Source organism: Arvicanthis niloticus, chromosome 4 (genome assembly GCF_011762505.2).
Source record: "Arvicanthis niloticus isolate mArvNil1 chromosome 4, mArvNil1.pat.X, whole genome shotgun sequence".
Taxonomy (NCBI): Eukaryota; Metazoa; Chordata; class Mammalia; order Rodentia; family Muridae; genus Arvicanthis; species Arvicanthis niloticus.
Genome location: NC_047661.1, coordinates 82,989,580 through 83,014,675, shown reverse-complemented (window position 1 = coordinate 83,014,675; position 25,096 = coordinate 82,989,580). Strand labels below are relative to the sequence as shown.

The following is a 25,096-nucleotide window of genomic DNA, read 5'->3' as shown; positions in this document are numbered from 1 at the left end:
AATCACTTTTTAGGTGATTGGGATACTAGTAGTCCTTCATCTTCCAATGTCATTTATGATGAACAGCCACCACTTCTCCCATCTTCACATTCTGCTTCCACATTTGAAGAGTCTCATGTGCCAGTAATTGAAGACTCTCTGATTAGAGTTCAGATATGTGAAAAGGCAGAAGACTTAAAGGACACTGTACAAGAAAAGAAAAGCACTTTAAATGGAATCCAGCCTGAGATGAAATATCAGTCTGTCCAGAAAAATGTGAGTAAGAAGGATCCACCCAGAAGTTCTGGGCATGGTGAGAAGAATCTACTAAAAGGAGAGAATGGTGTTACACGAAGAGGTAGATCTGCTAGTCCCAAAAAGTCAGTTAATCGACATTCAGAGGAACATTTGGAAAAGATTCCCAGGCCCCCAAAAAGTGACCCCAAAGGAAAATCTAGAGACCGGTCACTCAGCCCTAGGAAAGGAGAAAATAAAGGTCAGCTCACCATTAAGGCAGGCTCTGGACAAGATCCCTGTAGAAAAGACAGAGGACGGTCTTCTAGCCCCAAGAAGCAGATTGGAGGCAACAGCCTGTCAAACACTGAAGGCAAATTATCACAGGCTGGGGGCCGAAGAGCAGCAGGCCAGTCTAGTGACAGCACTGAACAGCTCCCAGATGGGAAAGAAAAGTCAGGGGTCAGCAGGAAAGATCTGAAGCAGAGTCAGCTGGGGAAAAACAGAACAAGGTCTCCAGAGAAAAAGAGCAATAGAGTTGATGAAACATCTCTCCCATCCAAAAAGACTAGCAACAATGCTAGTAGGGTAATGTCTGAAAAGGAAAAAGGAAAGAAGCCAACAGCAGGAGAAACAAGTAGAGACAAAACAGGAGAAAACGCCCAGGTCTCAGCAAAGCAGCTCAAGCAGGAACCTGAGAAGATGGCATTAAGTAAAGCAGAAGATCACAAAAGCAAAGAATCAGAGATCACTGACAGATGCAAGGAACGTGCAGGGGGCACACCTGAAAGTAGCTCTCCAGTCAAGAAAGCACCCATCACTCCAGGACCCTGGAGGGTGCCACGTGCAAATAAAGTCACAGGCACTACTGGCATGGCTGACAAACAGCTATGACCTTTTGTATAAAACAAAGAAAATTAAGTTGTAATCTTGTACTTACAACATTCGTAAGGGGGAGAGGTGTGGTTTATCCCCAGATATTCTATACCAGGTAGCCAGGCTGCATGAAGGGCTTCTGGGATTGCTAAGACCCACCTGGCCCTGGCTGGCTGCCCTTTCTCATGCTCAGGAAGGAGCTGCATCCAAGGGCTCACCTGCCATGCCCTGCTCAGGCCACTCGCTCAGCAATGACATGATCTTAGCAGTGTGGTCACAATTCACTTTGTGTTTGTGCCAAGTTATCTACTGTATCATGTCTGTTTTATCCTTCCCATTCTGATAGTTCCAGTCATCAAACAGTTCGGTTTGGCTTGAAGATGTTTTCAATAGCATGTTGCATGTTTACAGAGAGAAATATTTGAGTCCTTGCAGAGGAAGAAATTGTTAGCTCACCATTAAAGTGGGCACTTGCATCTTCTCACAGCTTCTGACTGTCCTAGTTTAAAAATGCAATTCACAAACATCACGTTACAGGAAAGGTCAAATATTATAAATGCTTTTTTTATGGCTAAGTAAGGTGTTTAACTGTTAAAAGATATTCTTCCTTACAGTTGAATGTTCAAAATGAGAACATACTCTAAGCCACAGAATTAACAAGCTCCTGCCATGTTAGCCATCCCTTATGTAGTAACAGTGTCTCAGATCACCTGTAGTCTTGAGGGAAGTACAAGAAGCATGTAGAAGTACCGCTTGTTTCTCTTTAAAGAAAAACTACTACACCTGGATATTGTGATTATTTATCATTAGTCCTTAATATATAGTTGAAGACCCAAAATATTATGTAGATATTTGCAAGGGACTTAATCATGAAGCCAGTTCTACAGTCCACTGCCAAACAAAGCACCAGCTTCTGTAGCACAGAGGAGTTCATCTAGGGGCAGACACACGAGCATTAGGGATTTAGAAGTAGAACCTGTCTTGGGCTTCCTCAGCAAGTCAGGACTAATATGGTATAGACTGTGTGTGTGTTGGAACTTTAATTTTTAGCTAATTATTTAAAAAACAAAGTTTCTAGAGTTCCTTTTAAAGTCTAATAAAATGTTTGCTGAAAGCTGGAGACAATTCTTAAACTCATACACTAGATCAAGACATTAGTTCCTTGAAGCAACATTCAGAAACATCTATAAATACAGACATTTCTCAGACCAAAACTGTCTATTTATGGAGTATTTGAACACTCATTCTGTTACCTTGTAAATCTGACAAATTCCACTGTGACAACTGTACTGGTCCCTGTCATGGCACATGCTCCCATCCAGAACTGTATTTAACCCATCTCAAAACTACTTGAATATCGCAAATTAGGAGGCTTGATAAATGCTAAGAATTTAGTACCACAGAAATGACTTATTTTCCCTATAGTCCACAATTAGTGATACAAATCCTATTTTTATTGTTAACTGTGACATAACTTTGATGTCATATTGTCAATATGATGTGGCTCTTCCTAAGTAACATGTCACTGTACTGATTATATACTGACTTAGCAATGTGGCCTTGGAATGCTGAGCAAAATATGGATGTACTGGTTGTAAATGTTTATATATGTACAGTACCTTTATATATATATACACACTTGAGGTTCTGATTAGAGAAAGATCTGTAAATCGCTCGTTATTTTTTATATAGATATTAAAAAAGAAAAAAGTTGGTCTTGCTTTTTGTTTTAAACTGTCATTTAAAATTGCTGTTTGTGGAACCTAGTCCCATCGTGGTCTGAGTCATCAGAAACTTACAATCAAAAAGACAAAGTAATGAGTCTTTGCCAGTACTTAATCTCACATATGGATAAAAGCCTTGAGTGGTATACCATTTCCTATTAATGCTATTTTTTAATATCCCTTTTCTCCACTACCAGGGAAGAAAAGATACTGTATCTCACTGGAATTTAGTTACTACACATTTATAATAGACTAACAAGATCACAGAGTTCCATGGCAATTCACAATATTTAAAACCATTTTATTTATTTTAGTTTTTAAGTGTGTAGACTTGACTTTATTTCACTTAGCATATAAACTGCTTAAATCCTACTTCAAAACTCTGGTTAATTAATATTCTTCAGGAGAAAAAATCCTATAATTGCATGAATTCACACTAAAAATAAAGTCTAGTCCCATTTCCAGGCCCACAATGGAAATGTGTCAAAGCAAAAGCTGCTGAAAGTAGGAGCTAAGCAGTTAGTAGTCACCCAGGCAGGACTGTCTTCTGACAGTTACAGCATCCTTATAGCTGAGCAGTTTTGAACAAGGTCAACCTTTAGATCTGGTCTTGGACCCAGAAAGCATTTAGCTTCTTGTTTTCACATGTGAATATTTTCACTTAATGAAAGGAAACTGGGGCAGCACGATGGTTCAGCAAGTAAGAACCTTTCACCAACCCCTCCATCCCCAGAACTCACACAGTAGAGAATCAAATCCATCAAGATGTCCTTCGTGCATCCTGCGTGTACGTTCACACAGATTTAGAAAAACAAAAAAAGTAATAGTCAAGATACTATTTGTGCGTAGACACAGAGAGCCAAATGCTTTGTAAACATCCAGACAAATGGAGTTCCATATTTTATGTGTCCATTGCTCACATTAACTTCTTAAGGCTCTAATGACTTCTGCAAAGATGCAGATTGGAGCTTAGCCTACCCTATACTCTTAGAACCAAAGAACACCTGCACTGACTGACAAGACACAGCAGTCCACTGTGGAGTGAAACTACATCACAATTACTGTGTCTTGGCATGCCCCACATGTAAAAGCCGCCAGCTTTCTAAACATCAGCAGTTACATTTGTTTGGATAACTCTCTGCTTCTTCTGACAGTCAGTATGCTGCCATTTTGGGAAGGCTATCACCTGTAGTTAGCTGAATTCATCTGGCACATCTACTTGATAGGCTCTTAATCATTCTACCATATTGATACAAGAGTTGAACCTGTTCAATGCTACTTGGTCTCAAAGCACACAAGCAACATTAAGTATGAGGGAGTATATGAATGCTTATGAAGAATTTGATCTAGTAGAAAAGTCTTAATTTCAGTCTAAAATATGGACACAACCAAATGCTTTTATTTAGACTTAATCTCTGCTTTCACAGTTCTATAGATACATGCCCATTTTATACTCTGTACATTAAAGTCAAAAAGAATGCCAAAATTCACAAACCAAGAAACTTATCCTGTCCTAAGGACAACCGCTAGTTAACCTGAGTACTACCTTATTGGAGCATCATGCAGGAAAGATGTAATACTGCATGTTTGTGCTCAAATCTCATGGCTTAGTACAGGCACCAGTGACTGCAAGAAACAGAAGATAAATTACTAGACTGGTCAATGTATGCAATAAATCAATGAGTTCTCAGATAACTCCAAATCACCCTGTGTAAGAAAAAGCCCCATATAGCCTATTAAGAATATATACATCTAAATTTTTTCAAAACATTCAGTTGAATTTAAAATAAGGTTGATTTGCTTTACATAGGACCATTGAACAAAATGTTTGGATCCACAAACTGACACATGGAGAGACCCAGTTATTTAATTTTTCTTGCTGAGAGAAAATCATATTCCAGTTAGACAAGTACGTGGTTATCTGACTTTTCATTGTTTGTGACCATAACTTAACATGTCTAGGTTTATGGCGTATACATCCATAGCAATTTTAGGAGGGATGATTTTCCCAGGAAAACATTTTTAAAAACAAGTCAATGGATAATTTTCTTATTCTTTCATACTTATTACTACCCCAATTAGCCTAATTCTATTTTTTGCATCTTAGTTTTCTCAATAATGTAATAAACACTACCAAAGTCTTAGCCCTTTTAGGGAATTGAAGCTTAAGTAACTAGATATCACACAGGGATAAATGGAATATTTGGTCTCTGCACAAGAATGACAAACAGAAGCACGATTCTTCATCCAGTGTCCATATGCTAAGTATCTGTTAGGGGAATCCAGTTCTGCTCTGCATTCTGAAGAGTAAACAAGAAAGTAGCTGTTTTCAAAGGGCTTACAGTCTAATAGGAAGAAGACACAAGTCAGCAAAAGATGATGATATACATGAAGGAAATTACTACAGTGATATAATTAACTAGGGTTACGATAGAGAACCCTACCAAGAACTAAAAGCTGAGAGCTATTTAGTAGCTATCCAGTGAGAGGTAAAAATACACATTTGAGACAGAGGAAATGCTTGAAAATACCTACTAAGGGAAAAAAGCTTGGTAAAGGGGATGGTGTGGAAGGCAGCGAGAAGTAATGTCAAGGAGGTCAAATTGGAGACAACTGCAGCCCTGACAAAAGGACCTGGGAGGTGACCACAGGAAAGGCCTTCCCTCCTAAGCCTCTCCAGACAGCACCACCTACTGGGAACAAGTATTCAAATGTCCAAATCTAAGCATTACATCTCATTCACACCACTACAGTGTTGAACTACATTAGACACTGAACCTTTACCTGAGCAGCTGCCTAAGGTCTAAACCATTTTAAGGTCAGGAAAATGTGTCTATCCTAAAATAATTAGAAACAGATGTTAGATTTTGGTCAAGGGCAGCACAGATAATAGAATTAAACAAGGAGAGCCCCCAACACTGCCTACAGGTAGCAGCAGTGTAAAAAGGAAAACAGACAAATCAGGTTTAGCTGGGTATTGGTAGCACAAGCACATGATACCAAACCACAATGAACCTCCAAAAGAATCTGGAAGAAGAAATTAGCAATAAAGTTAACACAGGTCTGCAACCACACTACCAATACAGAAAAACCTCATCACAAACAGACCAAGCACAATGCACAGAAAGATGTTACTTTAGCAGCAAAGTTACCCTAAGTCCAGCTGTTCCTGCCACACCTACCAAGATTAAAAGTAATCCTTGAAATACCCAAACTGTCTCCAAGTAATTGCACTTCAAAATAAAGCTCAATAATATTAAAGAAAAAAATACATGCACACTACAATACCCTATTCTCCAACACTGTAAGATTCACAGCCAATAAAAAGTTACCAGGCATGTAAAACAGAAATGTGTCTTAAATGAAGAAACAACACACACACACACACACACACACACACAAAATGCCCAAATGACACAGCAAATATAAATATGTAAATATACTTATTATGTGGGGGAAATATTTTAAGTAGAAATGTGGAATTTCTAAGACCAAAATCAAACTTTTACAGATGGAAAATATCTTGGCTGGAGCAGACACAATCGAACATGTCTGTAATCCGACAGATGGAAGGGGTCTGGAGTTGAAGGCCAACCTCAGTTAACAGTGTAACTTATCTCAAAAATTAAACAATACTACACTGGACGGCTTTACCAAATTAGTACAGAACAGGATAGAAAACTTGGAGGTACCACAAAAAAAATACTAAAAATTCTGAAAAAGCATAAACATTGGTGAGCTAAGGGAAGCTTCAGGTAACCTAATACACACGTGGGTTTGAGACCCAAAAGGAGACAGGTCAGAGTGGAATGTATAAAAGATTTGTTTAATGCCAAAAAGTTTTATAATTTGATCATGTGAAAATATGACCTATAAAATGATACAAAAGCAGTAAACCACAGATTCCTTAAATCCAACAAACCTCAAAACAAATATGAAGAAAACTACATCAACACAAATAATTCAATTGCACAAATTCAGTAGTAAAGCTGAAAATCTTAGAAGTAGTCGAAATTAAACATCAGATTCATTTGAGAGGAACAAAAATTAAAGACTTCTAGTCAGAAACAATGAAATCCGGAAAGCAATGGACCACTTTTCATTGTTGAGACAGGGTCTTACTGTGTGGCTGATTGGGAAGCTTGCTATTTAGATGAGGCCTGCCTAAGACTCAAGAGAATCCACCTGTGTCTGCCTCCTGAGAGCTTGGATTAAAGGTAGGCACCACCACTCCCAGCATTCAACTACTTATTTAAGCCTAAAATCTTATATTCAGCAAAAGTATCTTTTATATGTAGTATAGACTTACAAATATTTCAGCAGAATAGATTTAATTGCCTATCTGTTATTCAGTTTGAGTGACTGGATATTTAAAAAGCAAATGAGCAACAAATGATTGCAAAGTTGACAAATACTAGTTGCCTTTGTATGTTAAGTTTACCTACCTGAAACTGGGCTGGAAGGATGGCTCAGAGGTTAAGAGTACATGCAGAAGACCTGAGTTCAATTCCTAGCACCAACATGGCTTCTCACAATAGTCTGAAACTTCAGTGTCAGGGGACCCAATGCCCTTTTCTGGCCTCAGGCACCAGACATAAACATGGTACATGAGTATTTACACAGGCAAAACAATCATACACATAAAAAAATGTAAAGCCCATCCCATGATAACTGTAGTACATGAGATAACCAAGTTCTACAAAATCTTACCATTCAAGTGTTCATGCTTCCAGTCCTCCTCAAGAAATTCTCCAAAGCAGGGAACTTGGTAAGCGAAAATGCCAGTGTTTCCATTAACTGAGGCATGCATGATGGGTCACTAACAGGTAAAGCTCCATCCATGGCACAGTCTGGCCAATCGTCAGACACCGAGGACCTGAAGTGTACTAGAGGCTGGATCCATGCTGCTGCACAGTGGGCAAGCCATTAGAGAGACCGTGCCATCTGACAATGGCGTGCTGAAATCTCATGAGCATGCGTGACTCACCAACAACCGCACTTACAAGCTTAACTCAAAATCCTAAATTAAGATTTTCTCCAAAAATGAACAGAAATTTGTTTCAAAAGTTATTTCATTCCTCCACCCTCACTGCAAAAAAAAAAAAAAACCTAGAAACTGGCATTCTCTAGTAAAGTTCTTTTATTTGGATTCAACCTAAAATAGTTTCTCTCTTTTTGATAGAGAAATCCCCAATCCATAGACTATAATAGAAAAGAACTGCATTTGCATATTTCCAATAAAACATAGCTGCTTCATGCTGTGGGCATCTACCATGGTTACCCAAAAGACTATTGACAGTAAATATAACCAACACAGTACTGAAGGATCCCAGATAAATGTCCTGATCAGGACATAGCCCCGAGTCTCTGCAAGGTAGGCTTTAGTTTGCTACTATTCACGTCCTTGAGAACCATGAAAGTGCAGGTTTTTAACACATGCCCAGGGAAAGGATCTGCCGTAACTCCATTCGTTAGACTGGGCTGAGTAGGAGGCTTATGCATGTGAGCCTGCAGTAGGGTCACTGGTTTCTGTGAGCCATCTTTATCCTCAGTGGGGGAGCAGTGACACAGCCAGAGAAGAGTCCAGGCACACATCTCAGCTCAGGACTTAATTTTCCACAGCTAAGAAAAGAAAATCACCCCAAAAGAAAACAGTTAGCTATAAGACAAAAAGGTGGGATTTAGATATATATTCATATGACTATGAACTAAAAAAAAAAAAGTTTTATTTAAAATTTATTATAAAAACCTTGCAAATAAAAAAAATCACATCACATCACAAGCAAAGTCTACATCTCACTGACTTTCTGTATATCCTGAGCTGTGGTGTGTCACACTGCACTGTACACTTTCATTATCAATTATGGTTTTGAACTTTTCACATTCGCTATTATTTAATTTCTAAAGATTTATTTTTATTTTATTTAAGTATTTATTTAAGTGTTTTGCCTACATGTATGTATGTATACCACATGCATGCCTGACCAGAGTCAGAAGAGACTGTCAGATCCCTTGGAACTGGACTTACGGATGATTATGAACCATCATGTGGGTACCAAGAACTGAACCCAGGTCCTCTGCAAAAGCAACAAGTACTCTTAACTGTTGAGCCGTCTCCCTAGTTCTCCTAAGTTGTACTAGTATGTACTTATCCACCACATATACACACAAGATCCATTACAAAGTTAACACTAGAAGAACCTGATGTCCGCTCAGGTTCTTCTCCTCCATCACTCACTCCAACCTTCTGTTTTCCTTTCTGTGTGTTACACTATACCCGCATGTCTGCCTGTTTACACATGTTCATGTATATATTTTAGGCTAGTATCCACATAGGATAGAAAACATGCAGGGTTTTTTCTTTCTGAGATTGTGTAACCTTACTTAATATTACATATTCTATGTTCACCCATTTTCCTCCAGATTTTGCAATTTCACTTTTCTAAAGCTCAATATTGTTTTATTTTATATGTGGACCAAATTTTCATTATCTATCCATCTGTTGATAGACAAGTAGGTTTGTTTCACGTCTTTGCTATAGTGACTGAAACAGCAACAAACATGAGGTGTAAGTATCTCTGTGGTAGTGAATGGGGTTCTCTGGGTGTGTGCCCAGAGTGAAATAGCTGGGTCAGATGGTAGTTCTGCTTTTAATTTTCTGTGGAACTTCCAAACCTATTTCTATAAGAACCCTTTACATAGGAAGAAATAAATAATTCTGACAATGGAAGGAGAAAAAAGAAAATCTTCCAGATCAAAAGTGGCACCTACTGTTAATGCGGTTTTCAGTCATTCCCATATTTCCTGGGTCACAGTGACATGGTCACCCAGACCATGCTACTGACACGAAATTCAAAACTGGATTTTAGTTTGATCAAGAGTTTGGTCTTTTAGTTTTATAAAATGAGGAAAGCTGAGAAGCTTGTAAACCACCAAGTCACATGTCCTCAAGAGTCGGTTCCACGCCCACATGGGGTATTAAAGACAAAGGCTGCAGAGCAGCATTGACACTTACTCTTATGTTGAATCCTAGAAGATCACTTATAACTCCAGAGACAGCAGAAAGGATGACTACTCTTGTGATGTTGTAGATTAAGGGGTTCATGGTCAGTCCATAGAGTCTAAATGGTGTGTCCAGCTCCTATGGGACAAAGGAACTGAGATGAGCCGTGGCTTCCCAACAGTCCTCATTACTTCGTGCTGGGTTTTGAGGATGCTGCTATGACTCTCCTTAATATCCCAGAGCTACGTCAAGGAATCTGTGAGGGACTCACCAACCTTTCCATGGCCAACCCTTGTTACAGTGGAAGGGAGCAATAAGTCATGAATACTTTTTAAAAAGTAGTGCCTTTAATCCTAGCAGTTGGGGGTCAGAGTCAGGCAAGTCTCTGTGAGCTCAAGGCTACCCTGACGTACACAGTCAACGTGTATGTAGTTATACTCTCTCTCTCTCTCAAAAAAAAAAAAAGGAAAAGAGATGATTAACCATCAGATTATGAGACTGAAAATTCTTTCCCATTAATCCAAAACCATCATGCCAGTGTTCAGAATCTATACTGCCTAGCACTGGTCAGATACCTTTTCTAAGTAGTAAAACACGGATTTAATGACTTAACTAAAAACAAGCTTAATTTATTTTATCTATCTTGCACAAAAACATTGACCTGCCAGCAGCCAGAGCCTGGGCCCTGCACACAGACAGACCGGCCTTTTGGCTTCATAGATGAATATCTGGTACAAAGACCTAGCAGCCATAGAACTTACAGAGGTCAATGAAAAGAAGGCTGAAGGCCTTGGGCTCAGCATGAAGGTAGCCTCCTGAAGACTCCAGAGACTCAGGGACCTGCAGCCTAAGCAAGCACAATGAGGAGACAAGCAGCAGCTCCTCAGACCCAGTGGCACTAGTGATGTTAGTGCCTCTGGGAACAGGGCTGAGGACACTAGGTCAGGAACAGTCACGGGGTACAGTGAGTGTTAAGGCTCAAACATCTGTACCTCCAGCATCATCTCTGCCCTGGGATATGTGGGGGTGACACAAATGTCACAAAGCTTGGCCATGCTGGTGGCCCCTCAGCAGATCTAAGAACTAACGCCCACATAAAACCCTCTCCATGGGCCAACAGAGGTCTGCTTTTCCACAGTCAAACCATAGCCCTAAGGGATGTCCTCAAGAATAAGCCAGTGATCTTCCAGCCTTGCCCAGAAGAAGTAAGTTCTCTTTCTGACTAGACAGTCCAGCATGGTACTGGAAGCCACTCTTCCTACCTTGCTTCTGATCGCTCTGGCCTGTCCAGCCATGACTTCATCTGCCCTTTGTTTTTCTAAGAATTGACTAGCTCACACTGTAGAGTGTGCAGGTGAAACCTGCTTACCTTTAACAACTTTGTAGACAGCTTCAATACATTGTTTACGAGAGTGAGCTGTTCTTTTTTATTTGGCTTTTTTTCCATTTTAAGATACAAATTAATCTAAGAGAAAGAAAAGAGTAAGGTAAATTTGCAGACAAAAACAATACACATTGCATAAAACCTGGCAGATTTTGAGGGTCATCTTTTAGAGGAAACCATGTCCAGGACCTACAGCCTCAGCAGCTATGGAGAAGGATCTCTTCCCCCACTGTTTGTCTCTTTGATAAAGAAAAGCTACTTAGAGAAAATAAAACAATCACTGATAAAACAATTTATCAAAATGATAAAAAAAAAATTCTAGTTGTAACATAATTAGCATACAAATTCCTTGAATTCAAACACTATGTCTCACTCTTAACCAGTCTTCCCCAACTAATGTAGTGTCTTCAATAAGCATTTATGGATAGAGAAAAAAAGCTCTTTTAACTTATTAATTCCTTATTTTTCCTCTATAGGAACTATTATCCACTATGACTCTAAGGCCAAAAAAAAAAAAAAAAAAAAAAAAAAAAAAAAAAAAAAAAAAAAACCAAACAAATTATCCCAAGTGTGTTTACTTAATGTTTATGGAAAACTTGAACTTAAAATCAAAATTAACATAGAAAATACATTGTTATCACTCCATAGTCACAAGAAACATGTCAATCTTAGTATGTAGTTACATGTTCCCTTATTAACAAAAGTAAAAACAACAACAAAAAACACCTCTATAGTATGACAAAGTACTTTCATCCCATTAGCAATTCATTCTCCCAGTCCTAGGCAGAAGATAGAGTTACACTCATTTTAGATATGGGGAAAAAAAGATAATTACAGAGTGGCAAAAGATGTGAGGTCACGGTAAATGACTCAGCCCAGTTCTCAACATAGACACCGTAGCACGGGGATGGGGCCCATCAGTACCTGTTCAGTGAGCAGGATGGAAACATTGCTGTACTTCTTGTTGGTTTCTGACCCCAGTGAAGCCAGGCGAAGCAAGAAAAGGAGCAGTGCTGTTTCCCAGATCAGAAACTCCCAGTTGTAAGCATCATTCAGGAATGTCTTGTGACCTTGAAGAACCTATCATAGGACCAGAAAAAGGTCAATAGTTGTCTTTTTTTATTAATCATTTTATTCGTTTACATTTCAAATAATATCCCCTTCTCAGTTACCCCTCTACCACTCCCCCATTCAGACCTCAAAACAAGCAGGTAGCAAATTATACTCCACTACGTAAACAGATGAACAGTAAATGAATAAGAAAGTTCTCCCCAAGAATGAGAGCTAGCAATGCTGAAGAAAGAATGTGGGTGAATCCCTACTTACAACCATCAGACTGTGACAGCTTTATAATCAAAAATTGCCATCTTAAATAATTTTGAACATCTAAGAATTTTCAAGGACATCAACATTCCCACTTCATAAAGATAATACATATAACAGGTATCCAAAATAGTAAAAGGAATGTAGACTAATTTAAAAGACACAGCAACCTGCTATAAAACCAAGCAGGCACTGCTTAGAATTCTCCCTTCCATTAAAACAGATAGGAAACTTTACCTGTGCACAACAAATGAAAGCAATTGAAAGTGTGAGTAAGAAGACGGAGGACACAACCACGTCCACTGAGCGCTGTGGACCCCGCCTCTACGGAGGAAGACATATGTTAATGTTTTAGGATGTGGTCAGACAGCAGCTTCACACCATTAGCTTTGAATTGTAGTATATTCATGTGAGAAATCTCTGACGTAGCATTTTAACATATTTTAGGTATCAATCTGAAACACTTTTCAAATTAAGAGGTTATTCATTAACATATCTTCAGCTAGGATCTTTCCCAGTCAGAAAAGCATGCAATCCATAGCTCTCTGCCCTGGGCAACAGTTTTTCCTCTGCCTTACATCTTTACTATGGCCAGAATCATCGTCATATATGTTTTCCATAGCCCTACAAACATACCATAGTTAATCCAAACAGCTCACCTTTAGATAGGAGCGCAGCGATAACCATATTTTAATGTTCTCCACCTTTTTAAGTCTGAAATGAGGTATTTCATATTTCCTGGCTTTCCTGGCAGAAGTAATATGGCTGAAGAGTTTTGCAAATAAAAATCTCTAAAGGAAATTAAAAACATCACAAAATAAAATGTATATGTGTCTAAGTACGTGTCCAATAACCATCAATAGTATTCCTGGGATATTTAAAGTGTTAAAATCAAAATCTTATCAGAATAGCAGTGTTTACTTCAAAGTCCATCCCACAGTGAAGCATTAATTCCAAATATGACACATTCTCAATGCATGCAAGGAATATCCTCTGGAACTGTGAATGAATCCTCAACATTCACAACCTCTAATGTTTATACATAATTCTGGCTGACTCTAGAATTAAATTTCCATTCACAAATTATATTCCTTGTTGCACATCCCCAACACAGTAAATCCTCAATCCATCACTCACCAGACTTCAGTCAATTTCTTTACTTGGCCTATTTTTTTTTTCACAAAAATGTTATGACTTTGCCACTGTATATGCTATGGACAAAATACAAAGTCCTGATGGTGAGCAGTCAGCAGCCTACACCACTTGTTTCTAAACACAGGCTTCTTCAGAAAAATTTCAGATGACATAGCTGCTGCACTCATAGCTGCATAATAACCAGCACAGCATGGAGTCCAAGGATGGGTTGTTCTTCATCTGTGGTGTACCAAATTGTCTTGCTCTAGCTAACAACCCCACACCCAGACTCATGTGAGCAACCTCATAGGGTCGTTTAGAGAAACATAAAAACAGAAAGGAGACCTGAAGAGAAGAAGAGAGGGTTCTGCAGGAATGGGAGGACAGACAGGAGAGGGGGATAGGGATGAACTGATCACAATAATACATGTATGAAACTGCCAAAGAACAGGAAGGACATTTAAATATTTTTAAAGATTTCAGATTATGTGTTTTTCAAATAGTCAACCACATGAACATTAAATGCACAAGTCATGAAGTCAAAGGAACAAAACAATTCAATGGAGAGGCAGCAGATACAGAGGTGAGAAATGCTACCTGTCCACTCACCTGCTTATATGTTCTCTCTGCCACACACATCATAAAAAAAAACATCCATGTAAGACACAATCTTTCAAAAAAATTAATTATAGACAAAATAACGACAGGTGTGACAGGTGGTGCACCACAGAAGAGGGTCAGGACCTCCTCTGCTGAGATGGACTTTAGTTGGTCAAAGCTCTTCTCTCGGAAAAGTCGATATAAAAACGGGAAAAGTGCTAAGCCAATGGTGACTGCATTTCCCAGCATCTGATAGCCAACACCTTGTTCATATGCATTGACCTGCAACCCAATTTAAAATCTCCATCAGTACTACACAGGAAAAGGGAGCTATCAAAAGTATTTATCAAATACCATTTAGACCATTAAAGATAAATCTTAAAACAAATACAAATAAGAAGACAGACTTGGCTTGGCATCAGGGCTAAGAATGTGAGAGGCCCTGGATTCAATCTCCAGCACCAAAGAAGGGGACCACCTGAACAGACTTAGGACTTGCTACAAACTAGTATTCAGTCTAAGGAATGGCTGCAGGGCAACCTGAGCATCTGATGGTACAAAGTTACAAGCTGTTTTAGTTAGGGTTACTATTGCTGTGATGAATCAATATGACCAAAAACAACTTGGGAGGAGAAGGTTTACTGCAGCTTCTATTTCCAGGTAACAGGTTAGCACTGAGGGAAGTCAGGTCAGGAACTTAAGACAGACAGGAACCTGGAGCTAATGCAGAGGCCACGGAGGATGCTGCTTACTAGCTTGTTCACATGGCTTATTCAGCCTGTGTTGTTACAGATCCCAGGACTATCCAGGGTAAGGCACATGGCCTCACCCACAATGGGCTAGACTTGCCCCCATCAATCACTAATTAAGAAAATGCCCTGAGGCTCTGCCAGAGCTGACAAATACAGAGGCAGATGTTCACAGCAACCACTGGACTGAGCACAGGGTCCCCAATGGAGGAGTTAGGGAAAGGACTGAAGGAGCTGAAGGGGTTTGCAACTCATAGGAAGAACAACAATATCAACCAACCAGACCCCCCAGAGCTCCCAGGAACTAAACCACCAACCAAAGAGTACACATGGAGGGACACATGGCTCTGGCCGCATATGTAGCAGAGGATGGCCTTGTCAGGCATCAATGAGAGGAGAGGCTCTTGGTCCTGTGAAGGCTCGATGCCCGAGCAAAGGGGGATGCTAGAGGGGTGAGGTAGGAGTGGGTGGGTGGGTGGGGGAGCACTCTCATAGAAGCAGGGGGAAGGGGAATAGGATAAGGGGTTCCCAGGGGGAAAACCAGGAAAGGGGTTAAAATTTGAAATGTAAATAAAGAAAATATCCAAAATAAATAAACAAATAAATAAATATTAAGAGGAAGGAAGGAAGGAAGGAAGGAAGGAAGGAAGGAAGGAAGGAAGGAAGGAAGGAAAAAAATGCCCTACAGGCTTGCCTGCAGCCTGATTTCATGGAGGCCTTTCTCAATTGCAGGTCCCACTTTTCAAATGTCTTTATAGTCTGTGTCAAGTTGCTGTTTAAGTCTCCATGGATGCCCAGGCTCTCACAGGACCGGAAGGTCGGCTGTGAGGTGGAGGCGCACCTTACCCTGCTCATGATGATGCCGCTTATCTCTAACACAGACATATCCATCTTTTTGCACTCGTTTCCTTCCCAGATTATTGCACTAACTCGCTCAGAGGCAGGACTTGAATTCTGAAGCCAGAATAAATGGTTCTAGGAAGAAAGAAAGATATAAAACTGTTCCTATCCACTCCATCTTTCCTCAGTTAGTTCTCTCCTTCTGTCTCGGTCCCAGACTCCAGTGTTCAGTTTCATTATATGTTCATTCTCCATCTCAAAACCCATCCATCACTCAGAACCACCACTTGTGTGGTGGTCTCACCTAGAGAGCTAGGATCCAGAATATACAAGGTCACTGCCTCTCTGAAGGTATGAAGGGCACAAGTGTGCTGGCATGGTATTAAGAAAAGGACCTGTAGAACACACTGGGAGTAACAGGAAGTGAGGGGAAAGGGGACCTAAAATCTTAGAGGCTACACAAACAATTGGGATGTTTTGGGGCCTTAAGGTCATGGAAAAGCATAGATGATCCAAAGCCAGAATTGACAGTCACCATGACAACGGCCCCCAAACTCCTCTGCCGAGCCTGTCTTACTCACAGGTATCACTTTGGGTGCCTTTTCTCCAAGTGGAGAAAAGTGGTCCTTACCACACCCTTGAGTGGATTTTGCTCTGAATTCAGAGATTGTATCATCAATACCATTTTATCCACAAACTAAAGTGATAGTTCTAGAAAAGGAACATATGGTAGGTTGCTTCTAGAAAGGGAACAATTCTTTTTCTACCAGGTAGAAATGCCAAGCATTTGTTGATTTCACTGATATCAATGAAATCAATACATTTATTGATTTTACTTATGAAGTACCTACTGCAGAACATGCTTGAAGAACAGGGCACATCACAGCAGCACATGTCTGTAATCTTAGTATTCTGGATGCAGGAGGCTAACAAACTGGGCTACATAGCAAATGTCAGGCTAACCTGAGCTACAGGGAAAAAGGACACATCGCCTTGATATCTACGAGCTCAGAGACTACTGAAGGAAACATAATTAAAGTCACTAGACAGCAAGCTAAGGAAAGAAGAGTGCTTGAGTCACAGGAAAGGACTCCAAAAGGAATCCAGCACTCCAGCCAAGACCTTCCTGGAGAAAGAAAAGGACTAAGCCCAAAAGCAAAGGTCCAGAGGCACACACAAACTGTGCTTCAAACAGCAGCAGGACGGCAGCTGAGTCAGAGCACACATGCAGCAAGCAGGTAAGGAATGACAAGATGAAACTGTGTTACAGCGAGCAAACAGAAGGAAAAGACTGTTCCTAAGCAGCACAAATGTTAATCCCAAACCACACCACATGGGCAGTCAATCTAAACCCGACTTACTGCTATTTGCAAGGTGGTTTGGAAATAGGCAAAAGAATAAAAACCGAAGAATTACTAGCCACCCAAAAGAACTGGCATGAGAGCCAACTGCCAACCTTTCTACCCACCATCATTGGGCACACACAGGCACCAGCTTCAGCAGAGGTGCACCAGCACCTGAGAATGTTTGCTTACTCTTGTCATGCATCACACTAGCTTCTTCATAGTATTCCTAAAACTCTTTTAGCATGTAATGAATGATTAAAACAAAGTCTTCAAATGTAGAATAAGTCAAATACCTTCTAAGGAATCTATGATTCTAGACTAAAACGAACCTGAAATCAGTGTCACTTGATTTGTGCTTACCAGAGGCGCAAGCAATGCCATTTCTGCATAATTTTTATGAAACATGAAGTTTAAGAAATCATAAAACAGTACCAATCTAACAATGCCACTCAGAGAAAAGAAAGAATAAAGATTATTTTAAGGAAAATGAGCAAAATATTAGGGAGAGAAATTCAGGTAAAGGCAACTGCAGAGTATTTGCAAGTTCTCCCTCCTTTCTTACAAGCTATGCTCAGTTTCCCCATCCTAAACTGGGGATGACAACAGTGCCCTTAGAAGATAGTTGCATACTTAAATAACATGATACCGTGGCTGACAAATGCTAAGTTTGGAATAAGTATCAACTATCTGTTTTAGTTCTATTTCTATTGCCATGGTGAAACACCGACGAAAAGCAACTTGGGAAGTAAAGGGTTTATCTCATGTTAAAACTCCCAAGTCACAGTCTATCACTGAGGAAAGTTAGGACAAGAACTCAAGGCAAAAACTCACAGAGAACCCCAGAGTAATGTTGTCTGCTGGCTTGCTCAGGTACCTTTCTTATATAGCCCAGGTCTACCTGACTAGGGATGGTACAGCTCACAGTTCTCTTCCACATCAAGTATCAATCAAGAGAAAATTCTCACAGACAAGCCCATAGGGCAATCTGATCAAGGCAATTCCTCAAGTGGAGGTTCCCTCTTCTGAGGAATTGTAGTTTTTGTCAAGTTGGCAAACAATAAGTAGCACACTATTTTAATCATTATTCTCGTGTACCTGCTGAAAAACATCTTCTTTGGGGTCACGTTTGGTCCCCGAATGAAGGGTATTTACATGAGCCCCCTCACTGTCACTGGTGACAGATGACCGGCACTCTGGGCCATGGAGAAGGTCATCCCATAACATATCTTCAGTCTCTGAGTCATGTCGGGTACTTTCTGAGTCTCTTCTTGACAAGTTAAGGCTCCGAGAGCCACCACTCATACCAGACCTAGAACCCTTTAAAGTAAAAAAAAAAGGAGAAAATATGTAACAGTTATACATAAAACACAAAACAAAGTACTCATGGTAATTGCTGGCAAGCTTTCATAAATTAATCATCATGTATTTGTTAAGCCCCAAGGTTTCATATAATAAACATGATAATGCATGTTTAAATGTTTAAATGAATTTTAATGTTTAAATATCAAATTCCAATGACCCTGATATGATGACTAATCTTGGCTGTCAGCTGGATTTACATGTGGAATCAACTAAAACACATGCTGCTGGGCACTCCAGTGAGGGATTTTCCTAATCAGATTATTTAAATTATTAAGTCTGGACCACACTATCTAATGGCAGCCCAGGTAAAGGGACATGGAAGAAAAAAGCTTTACTTTTTGCCTGTTTGCCTTAATTCTCACTGTCAAGTCTATCTATCCTGTTGCTGCAGCTGGTCTTAAATCTAACTTCTTCAGGATTCAAATACAAACTGAAGACCAAAAGCCCTCCAACAATACTTCAGATCCAGCACCAAACTGGAACTGCTAAGATATCCAGACATGTAGACTGAACAACCACCAGATTTTCAGCCTTTCTGTCAAAAGACAGTCATTGATAGACTATTCAAACCACAGCATGTAAGCTAGTCTAATAAATCCCCTATATAATGCATATACACATATATATCTACATATACACACATATACATGTATGCATGCATGCATGCTATCAGTTCTGTTCCTTTTGACTAATACACCTGGCAAAACAGGACTTTAAAAAAAAATTCCCTTTAAGTAGCTACTACAAATTAGGTGTGCTATGTGCTGAATGATTCCAGGACACACCTGAAGGTCTGCCCATATGGCTTGCTAAGCCTTTTGAGACACTGTGAGTTTGACAAAAGAGCTAGTTTTGTCCAGGTCCCAACCTGGACATGTTCAAAGATAACCAGTCACAGAAAAGCAGAGTCGGTGCAATACCCCAGCAGTACAAACAGAAATATGAAACTTTTCCCATGACCCCAGTTGCCTGAGGGTAAAACAAAGGAAAACCACACCATCAAGCTCACGTAATTCAAATACGTTCAAGTATGTCCTGCATCCTTGCAACCAGACTCTACTGTTCCTGTCTTTCAGATTCCTCTGCTAAAGTTGTATCAACCTTACATAAGATAAAACTCCATATGCCAAATAAGTTTTCATTTTTGTTGTTGTTGTTTGGGTTGTTTTTGGAGACAGGGTTTCTCTTTGTAACCCTGGCTGTCCTGAAACTCACTATGCAGAACAAGCTGGCCTCGACCTCAGAGATCCAACTGCCCCCGCTGGGATTTAAGATGTGCACCACCACACCCAGCTCTAAGTGAGAAATAAGTAACCATATCACTTAAGAGTCTGGCTGGAGAGATGGCTCAATGATTAAGTGTACTTGTTCTAGCAGAGAGGATGGAGGCTGGATTCCCAGGACCCATGTGGCAGCTCCTAACTAACCCCAAGGAATCTGATACTTTCTTATGACATCTGCAGGCACACATGGTGCAGAGTCATACATATTATGAACAAAATACTCATACACATAAAAAAATCTTTTTTAAAAATTAAAAACCAACTGTGTAACTTTCATTCTCTCTCCTCTCCTCCCTCTCCCTCTGTGTGTGTGTGTGCACGTGCATGTGTGACCAGAGCCCCAGAAATCCAACTGTCTTTGCCTCCCTATTGCTGGCATTACAAGCATGTGCCATCATGACCAGCCTTTTCTTTTTAACATAAATTCTGGGGATTAAATTCAGGTCCCATGCTTATGAGGCAAACATCTTACCAACCGACCCCAAAGCATTACCATTCCATGTCCCTTCTGAGCATCATCTATGGCAGTTTTTCTTCCTAAAGATTTATTTATAAGTGTTTTGCCTACACATATGTATATGCAACACATGCATGCCTGCTGCCCTGATGCCCACAGAGATCAAATGAGGGCAACAGATGCCTGGAATTGGAGTTATGAATGGTTGTGAGCTAGCATGTGGGTGCTAGGAATCAAACTCAGTAAGTGCTCTTAACCACTGAGCCATCTATCCAGCCCATCTTGATACTTTGAAGATTAGAGAAAAAAGAACTAAAAGGAACTCACTTCCTTTCTAAAGGTGAGCTATCATCTTGAATTGCGCCAAGAGAACTGAAAGCAAGCTATACAAACTCCAGAGAACCAAAAGAAAGGAATAGATAAAGCCACTGTACACAAGACCACACCTCAAATTCTGTTCTTGCCAAGGGTGCTTTACCTGGCTGAAGACTGCGGATTCAAATTCGGATTCAGCCAGACTATCTGAATCCCGAACTATATGACACCACCTTGTTGTGGTTTTCTTTACCTGCCAAAATCAAGCCAACAAACAACAGGAAAGGATGTAAATATCTTGCTAGTACTCAGTATTTTTGGATTTACATTTCATACTTTCATAGACAAAAATGAAAATTACCTGAGAATTTAGGTGCCTTGAAAGTATTGATTTTCTATTCTTAACTTCACAGCCATTGTCACTTGATGCCCCCTCCACACTCCTACGCAATAAGATCATCTGTGTCCGTGCTTCACCATCCTCCTCACTCGACAGATCATCTGAAATCCCATTACCCAAACGCCTATAAGCCTCCTACAACGAGAACAACAGTAGCTCGCGATGGACAGCACAAAACACTCCAGCAAATTGCCATTTTAAAAGTAAAATTCACAGAAAAGTTACCAAGAGATGAACCCAAACTAGCAAGTCTACATATTGCTTAATCTCAACATTTTTTAAAAATTTCAAAATTAAGAAAACTGTGCACCTGAAACTCAAACTCAGCAGCCCAAACGCTGAGGCAGTGTGAGGACATTACAACGCAGGCTCAGGTCCGCTCTGCACCTGGATCACATCTGCTTACCGGCTATGCAGCCTCGGGTCAGTTATTACCTCTCTTGAGGTTCAGTTTCCTCATCTGAAAAGTCCTATCAGAAAGTACCTACCTCGCAGGGCTGTTGTAGACAGGGAAGCCAGTTTGTACTTGTAAGGCACTTACAACACTGCTGAATGCAATGATGGCTTACTGAAGGGTAGAATGCCAGGAGAGTAGGAGAGAGGAAGCACGGTGGGGCAGGGAATACATATCTCTAAGGATATGTGGGAAAGGTATATGGAAACCTTTGATAAGCACCTTAAAATAATAACCAAATTTGTTGCTATGACTGAGATTAAATGAAGTTACCTTTCATGAGGATTTTCATACACCTCCCAGAAGCCATAGGTTCTCATCTAAGGGCTCAGTGCCAGGTCTGACATACCTCCCTTCAAGTTGTTTGGGAGCTCCCCCAAAGATCCCCAAAATAATACATAAAAGATCCCCAAAATACAAAATAATAATACCAATAATAATATTGGTACTACTCTTAGCTGCACACTAGAACTTTTGAGTAGACCCTACTCTACTACTAAAGAAAAAAACACATTTTGGTCCAGGACTTGATGAAATCAAGCTGGTGCTCCTGGAAGCTGACTCCCTGCTGGCTAGCTCATGGAACCAGAAGAAGTTAGGAACGCTTCCAAAAACAAAGTCATCAACAGACTGACCCAGCTGTGAGGGAGCCCAGTGACCTACAATAACAGCTGGTCTTACAAGATTTGCCTAATGGTGTAATATGGGCATTTGATAAGAGTAACCTACTGCTTTCTGATTAAATTTAAAGCCCATTCCACGGAAGAGAACTCTTTCCTGTTACTATAAACCTGTGGCCAAAATTCTGTAGTTGGGGAGCTCACAGGCCCTAGAGGTAAACATACAATTTTTGTTTTGCTAAGTGGAAACAGTATCAAATTGCCTTCTAGATATTTATTTGTCTTTGTACCCTAGATGAGTGCAGCTGTCAGGCCTCATCAGAGAAGCTTCTTTTTCCAATGGACATCTGTTAATACAGATTCACAACTTGTCAAAGTACACAGTAAGTATCTACGGAATGTACAGTCATAAGTGGAACATCTATATCACACCACCCTCTCCTCAAGGCTCAAGGAAACTTACTGAAGAGAGGACAGAGAGAGTCTTAGAGACAGAGGTCAGAGAGAACTACTGTAGAACAGTGTCCTCTGACCTGACAGGACCACTACACTACTAACTCACAGCAGCTGTGGAACCAGCACCAGCTCACAGCAGCCAACACTCCACCAGAGACTCCCAAGGCCCTATCCCTACTGAAAAACTTCAGGCGAATGATGGCTGCTGGGAAAAGGAGTCTGTTTTCTTTTGGAACTAGTCCTGGTACACTACTCACATGGCAGTGAAGAGCCCTACACCCACGCTCATACTGGCAGCACCAAGTGGACTCAGTGGGTTACAAAAGAGAAATGGAGAGGGAAGTGAAGAGTTATGAAGCTAGAACAAAAAGATGGGGAGGCCCAGTGGGTGGGAAGTTAGATATACTCAAGATACATTGTATACTCTCATCAAATCTTGAAAGAATAAATAAAAATACTATTATTTAAAAAAACACTTTTAAAAAATTTAGGAATAAACCTTAGTAAGTATTAGATTAAATATGTCAGCTCAAGGAGAATATGTTTGAAAACTATTTAAAAAAGAAAAAAAAGTGTAGTTTTAGACATAGAGCAAACCATTGTTTCCACTGGGTTCTCTACCGAACCCAGAAGTTTCCCAAACTCTAAGCTGATCACTGCCTCTAGAAAAAAACAAGGTCCCTCTACACTGCTCTGTTGTCTTTTCAACCTGCCCACCCTCCGTCAAGGCTGTTGAGCAGCAGAGTTAGCATGTTCTCATCATAGAACATAAGCTCCAGTCTGCTTGCAGTATTTCCTTGTTCATAGCCAGTGGCTTTACTTACTTACGGTTTGTTGGCAAACTTACACCTACTGGTATCTAGTTTGTGTCTCTAACAGTCTCAGAACAGAAAAATTTTACCTAGGACAAAAAAAGATCCTGTTAGGCCCATCTAGATCTTACCCTACGGCACTTTTCTCCATCCGAAACCTTCGCTTTCTCTCTTGCTTGCCACATTCTGATCTCTGGTCGACCCTGTCTCTTCTTAGTGATAGGATGGAAACAGCCTGAGTCATTGTCAGTTTCAGTCCCTCTGTTAGATACTAATTTCACCCTTTTAATCCTATTTTTTAAAAAAGAAAAAAGTTACTAATTACTTTTATTAGAACAATATCTTCGATGAAATCACTTTCTTCTATTGAGTACAGTCTATTACTCTGAAAGTCTAGAAAATTCAAAAGTTGTATTATTCAGGTCTCAAACTTAGGAAGAGTATTCAAGAAAAGAATATTCACTCATTCCTAAAGATAATACCCTCTCTGCTTTTACCTCTCCAGTGTAATCCCCACTCCTATCGCATACTGTCGATCAACAAACTTCATAGTGCCTGCTTTCTTCTATCCACCATCCTAAATACTAACTACACTTCAAAGCCCAGACTACTTTACCCCAGAACGCATTCCATCTGCTAAGCTATGTAAACATCTGCTAAGCTACATTCCAGAAGCAATAATCCAGAATGAGTTTTTTCCTACTACTCCCTGTCTGATGAGGATAATCACCTAGGACATGGACCACATGATATCCAGCATAACTCAAACACTTCACCAAGGGGAATAACTGCATCTTTAGAACAACATATTAACATACTTCACCTTCAAATAAGAGCTTTATTTTTTAATTCACCACTCGTAATACAGGAAACAAAAGTGCCTCTCATGACCTGCATAATCACAAATGACTTGTAGTTTGTCTTTAATCCATCTGTTTGTCTATCCTATGGCCCACCAATACCAGGCTCTTGCCACATCTCATTCCTCATGAGCATCAGCTTTAAGAGCCCCCATTTTTAAATTCTCCTTTCTCTCAAAATGTTAGCTAAGGCCAGTAACGTTTCAGAGGGCTTTGTGCAATTGTGGCCTTAAAAGCCATTAAGATCAAATGCAATACATGTTGAGAATAAATTACAAGGTTTTACAAATAACATGAAAGATATTAGAGACAGTATTTTCAGTACACAAGTCCTCCTAGAACCCTTAAAAATCACAGAGCTATAATACTAAGCACACACCGATTACATTTATGGCCCAATTATGTTACAGACCCTGCAAATCCTAATAGGAATATAAAATCAAGTAAAAAGTCCAGTATAAGACTCCTACCTGTTGCCAAAGAGAGTCCCCCAAAAACCACCAACACTGGGTGCAGACTCCAGAGTCTCTACTGCTCTGACTTTATCAGGGGAGTTATTTCCATTGTCTCGGCTCCCATCACCATTTACAGTTTTTCGTAATTTTCTACAAAAAAAATATTTCAATAATTATAGATTATTCAGAAGATGCCCATAGTGTCTCTTGAGAAAATTATACTAACAAACTAGTCCCTGAAATCAAACATAGTTACCTTCATACACCAAGGACAAACGACTATAGGACATTTCTGATTTAAGGACAAAACAGATTCAAGATCATAAGTCCTTTGTTACTATTTTATTCAGCCACTGAAAAAATGGCACTGCTGTCCAGAACAAGACTAGAAAAGAGTTTCAGCATGTGGCCATGAGCCTCTCCAGGCACC

At 40.0% G+C, this 25,096-nt stretch overlaps 2 protein-coding genes across 9 annotated transcripts in view; one reads left to right on the top strand and one right to left on the bottom strand.

The window, feature by feature from the left end:
• Magi3 (membrane associated guanylate kinase, WW and PDZ domain containing 3) overlaps positions 1-2,802 on the top strand; it is a 220,974-nt gene extending 218,172 nt beyond the window's left edge. For 2 of the 3 annotated variants that reach the window (XM_076933049.1, XM_034499901.2), the window contains exon 21: positions 14-2,802. In XM_076933049.1, the coding sequence (XP_076789164.1) occupies positions 14-1,107 (1,094 nt within the window). In that variant the 3' untranslated portion in view covers positions 1,108-2,802. The remainder of the gene's footprint in view (positions 1-13) is intronic. The other variant, XM_034499902.2, reaches the window with a different exon arrangement.
• A 5,133-nt stretch (positions 2,803-7,935) lies between these two features.
• Positions 7,936-25,096, bottom strand: part of Phtf1 (putative homeodomain transcription factor 1) — a 36,318-nt gene continuing 19,157 nt past the window's right edge. For 4 of the 6 annotated variants that reach the window (XM_034499903.2, XM_076933050.1, XM_076933051.1 and 1 more), the window contains 13 exons: positions 24,682-24,816; positions 23,483-23,642; positions 20,971-21,144; positions 20,773-20,862; positions 18,288-18,509; positions 15,853-15,981; positions 14,267-14,539; positions 13,183-13,314; positions 12,761-12,847; positions 12,125-12,280; positions 11,186-11,281; positions 9,829-9,954; positions 7,936-8,435 (listed from right to left, as the gene is read on the bottom strand). In XM_034499903.2, the coding sequence (XP_034355794.1) occupies positions 8,415-8,435; positions 9,829-9,954; positions 11,186-11,281; positions 12,125-12,280; positions 12,761-12,847; positions 13,183-13,314; positions 14,267-14,539; positions 15,853-15,981; positions 18,288-18,509; positions 20,773-20,862; positions 20,971-21,144; positions 23,483-23,642; positions 24,682-24,816 (1,801 nt within the window). In that variant the 3' untranslated portion in view covers positions 7,936-8,414. Of the gene's footprint in view, positions 8,436-9,828; positions 9,955-11,185; positions 11,282-12,124; positions 12,281-12,760; positions 12,848-13,182; positions 13,315-14,266; positions 14,540-15,852; positions 15,982-18,287; positions 18,510-20,772; positions 20,863-20,970; positions 21,145-23,482; positions 23,643-24,681; positions 24,817-25,096 lie in introns of those variants that run through there. The other 2 variants (XM_076933052.1, XM_076933053.1) reach the window with 2 other exon arrangements.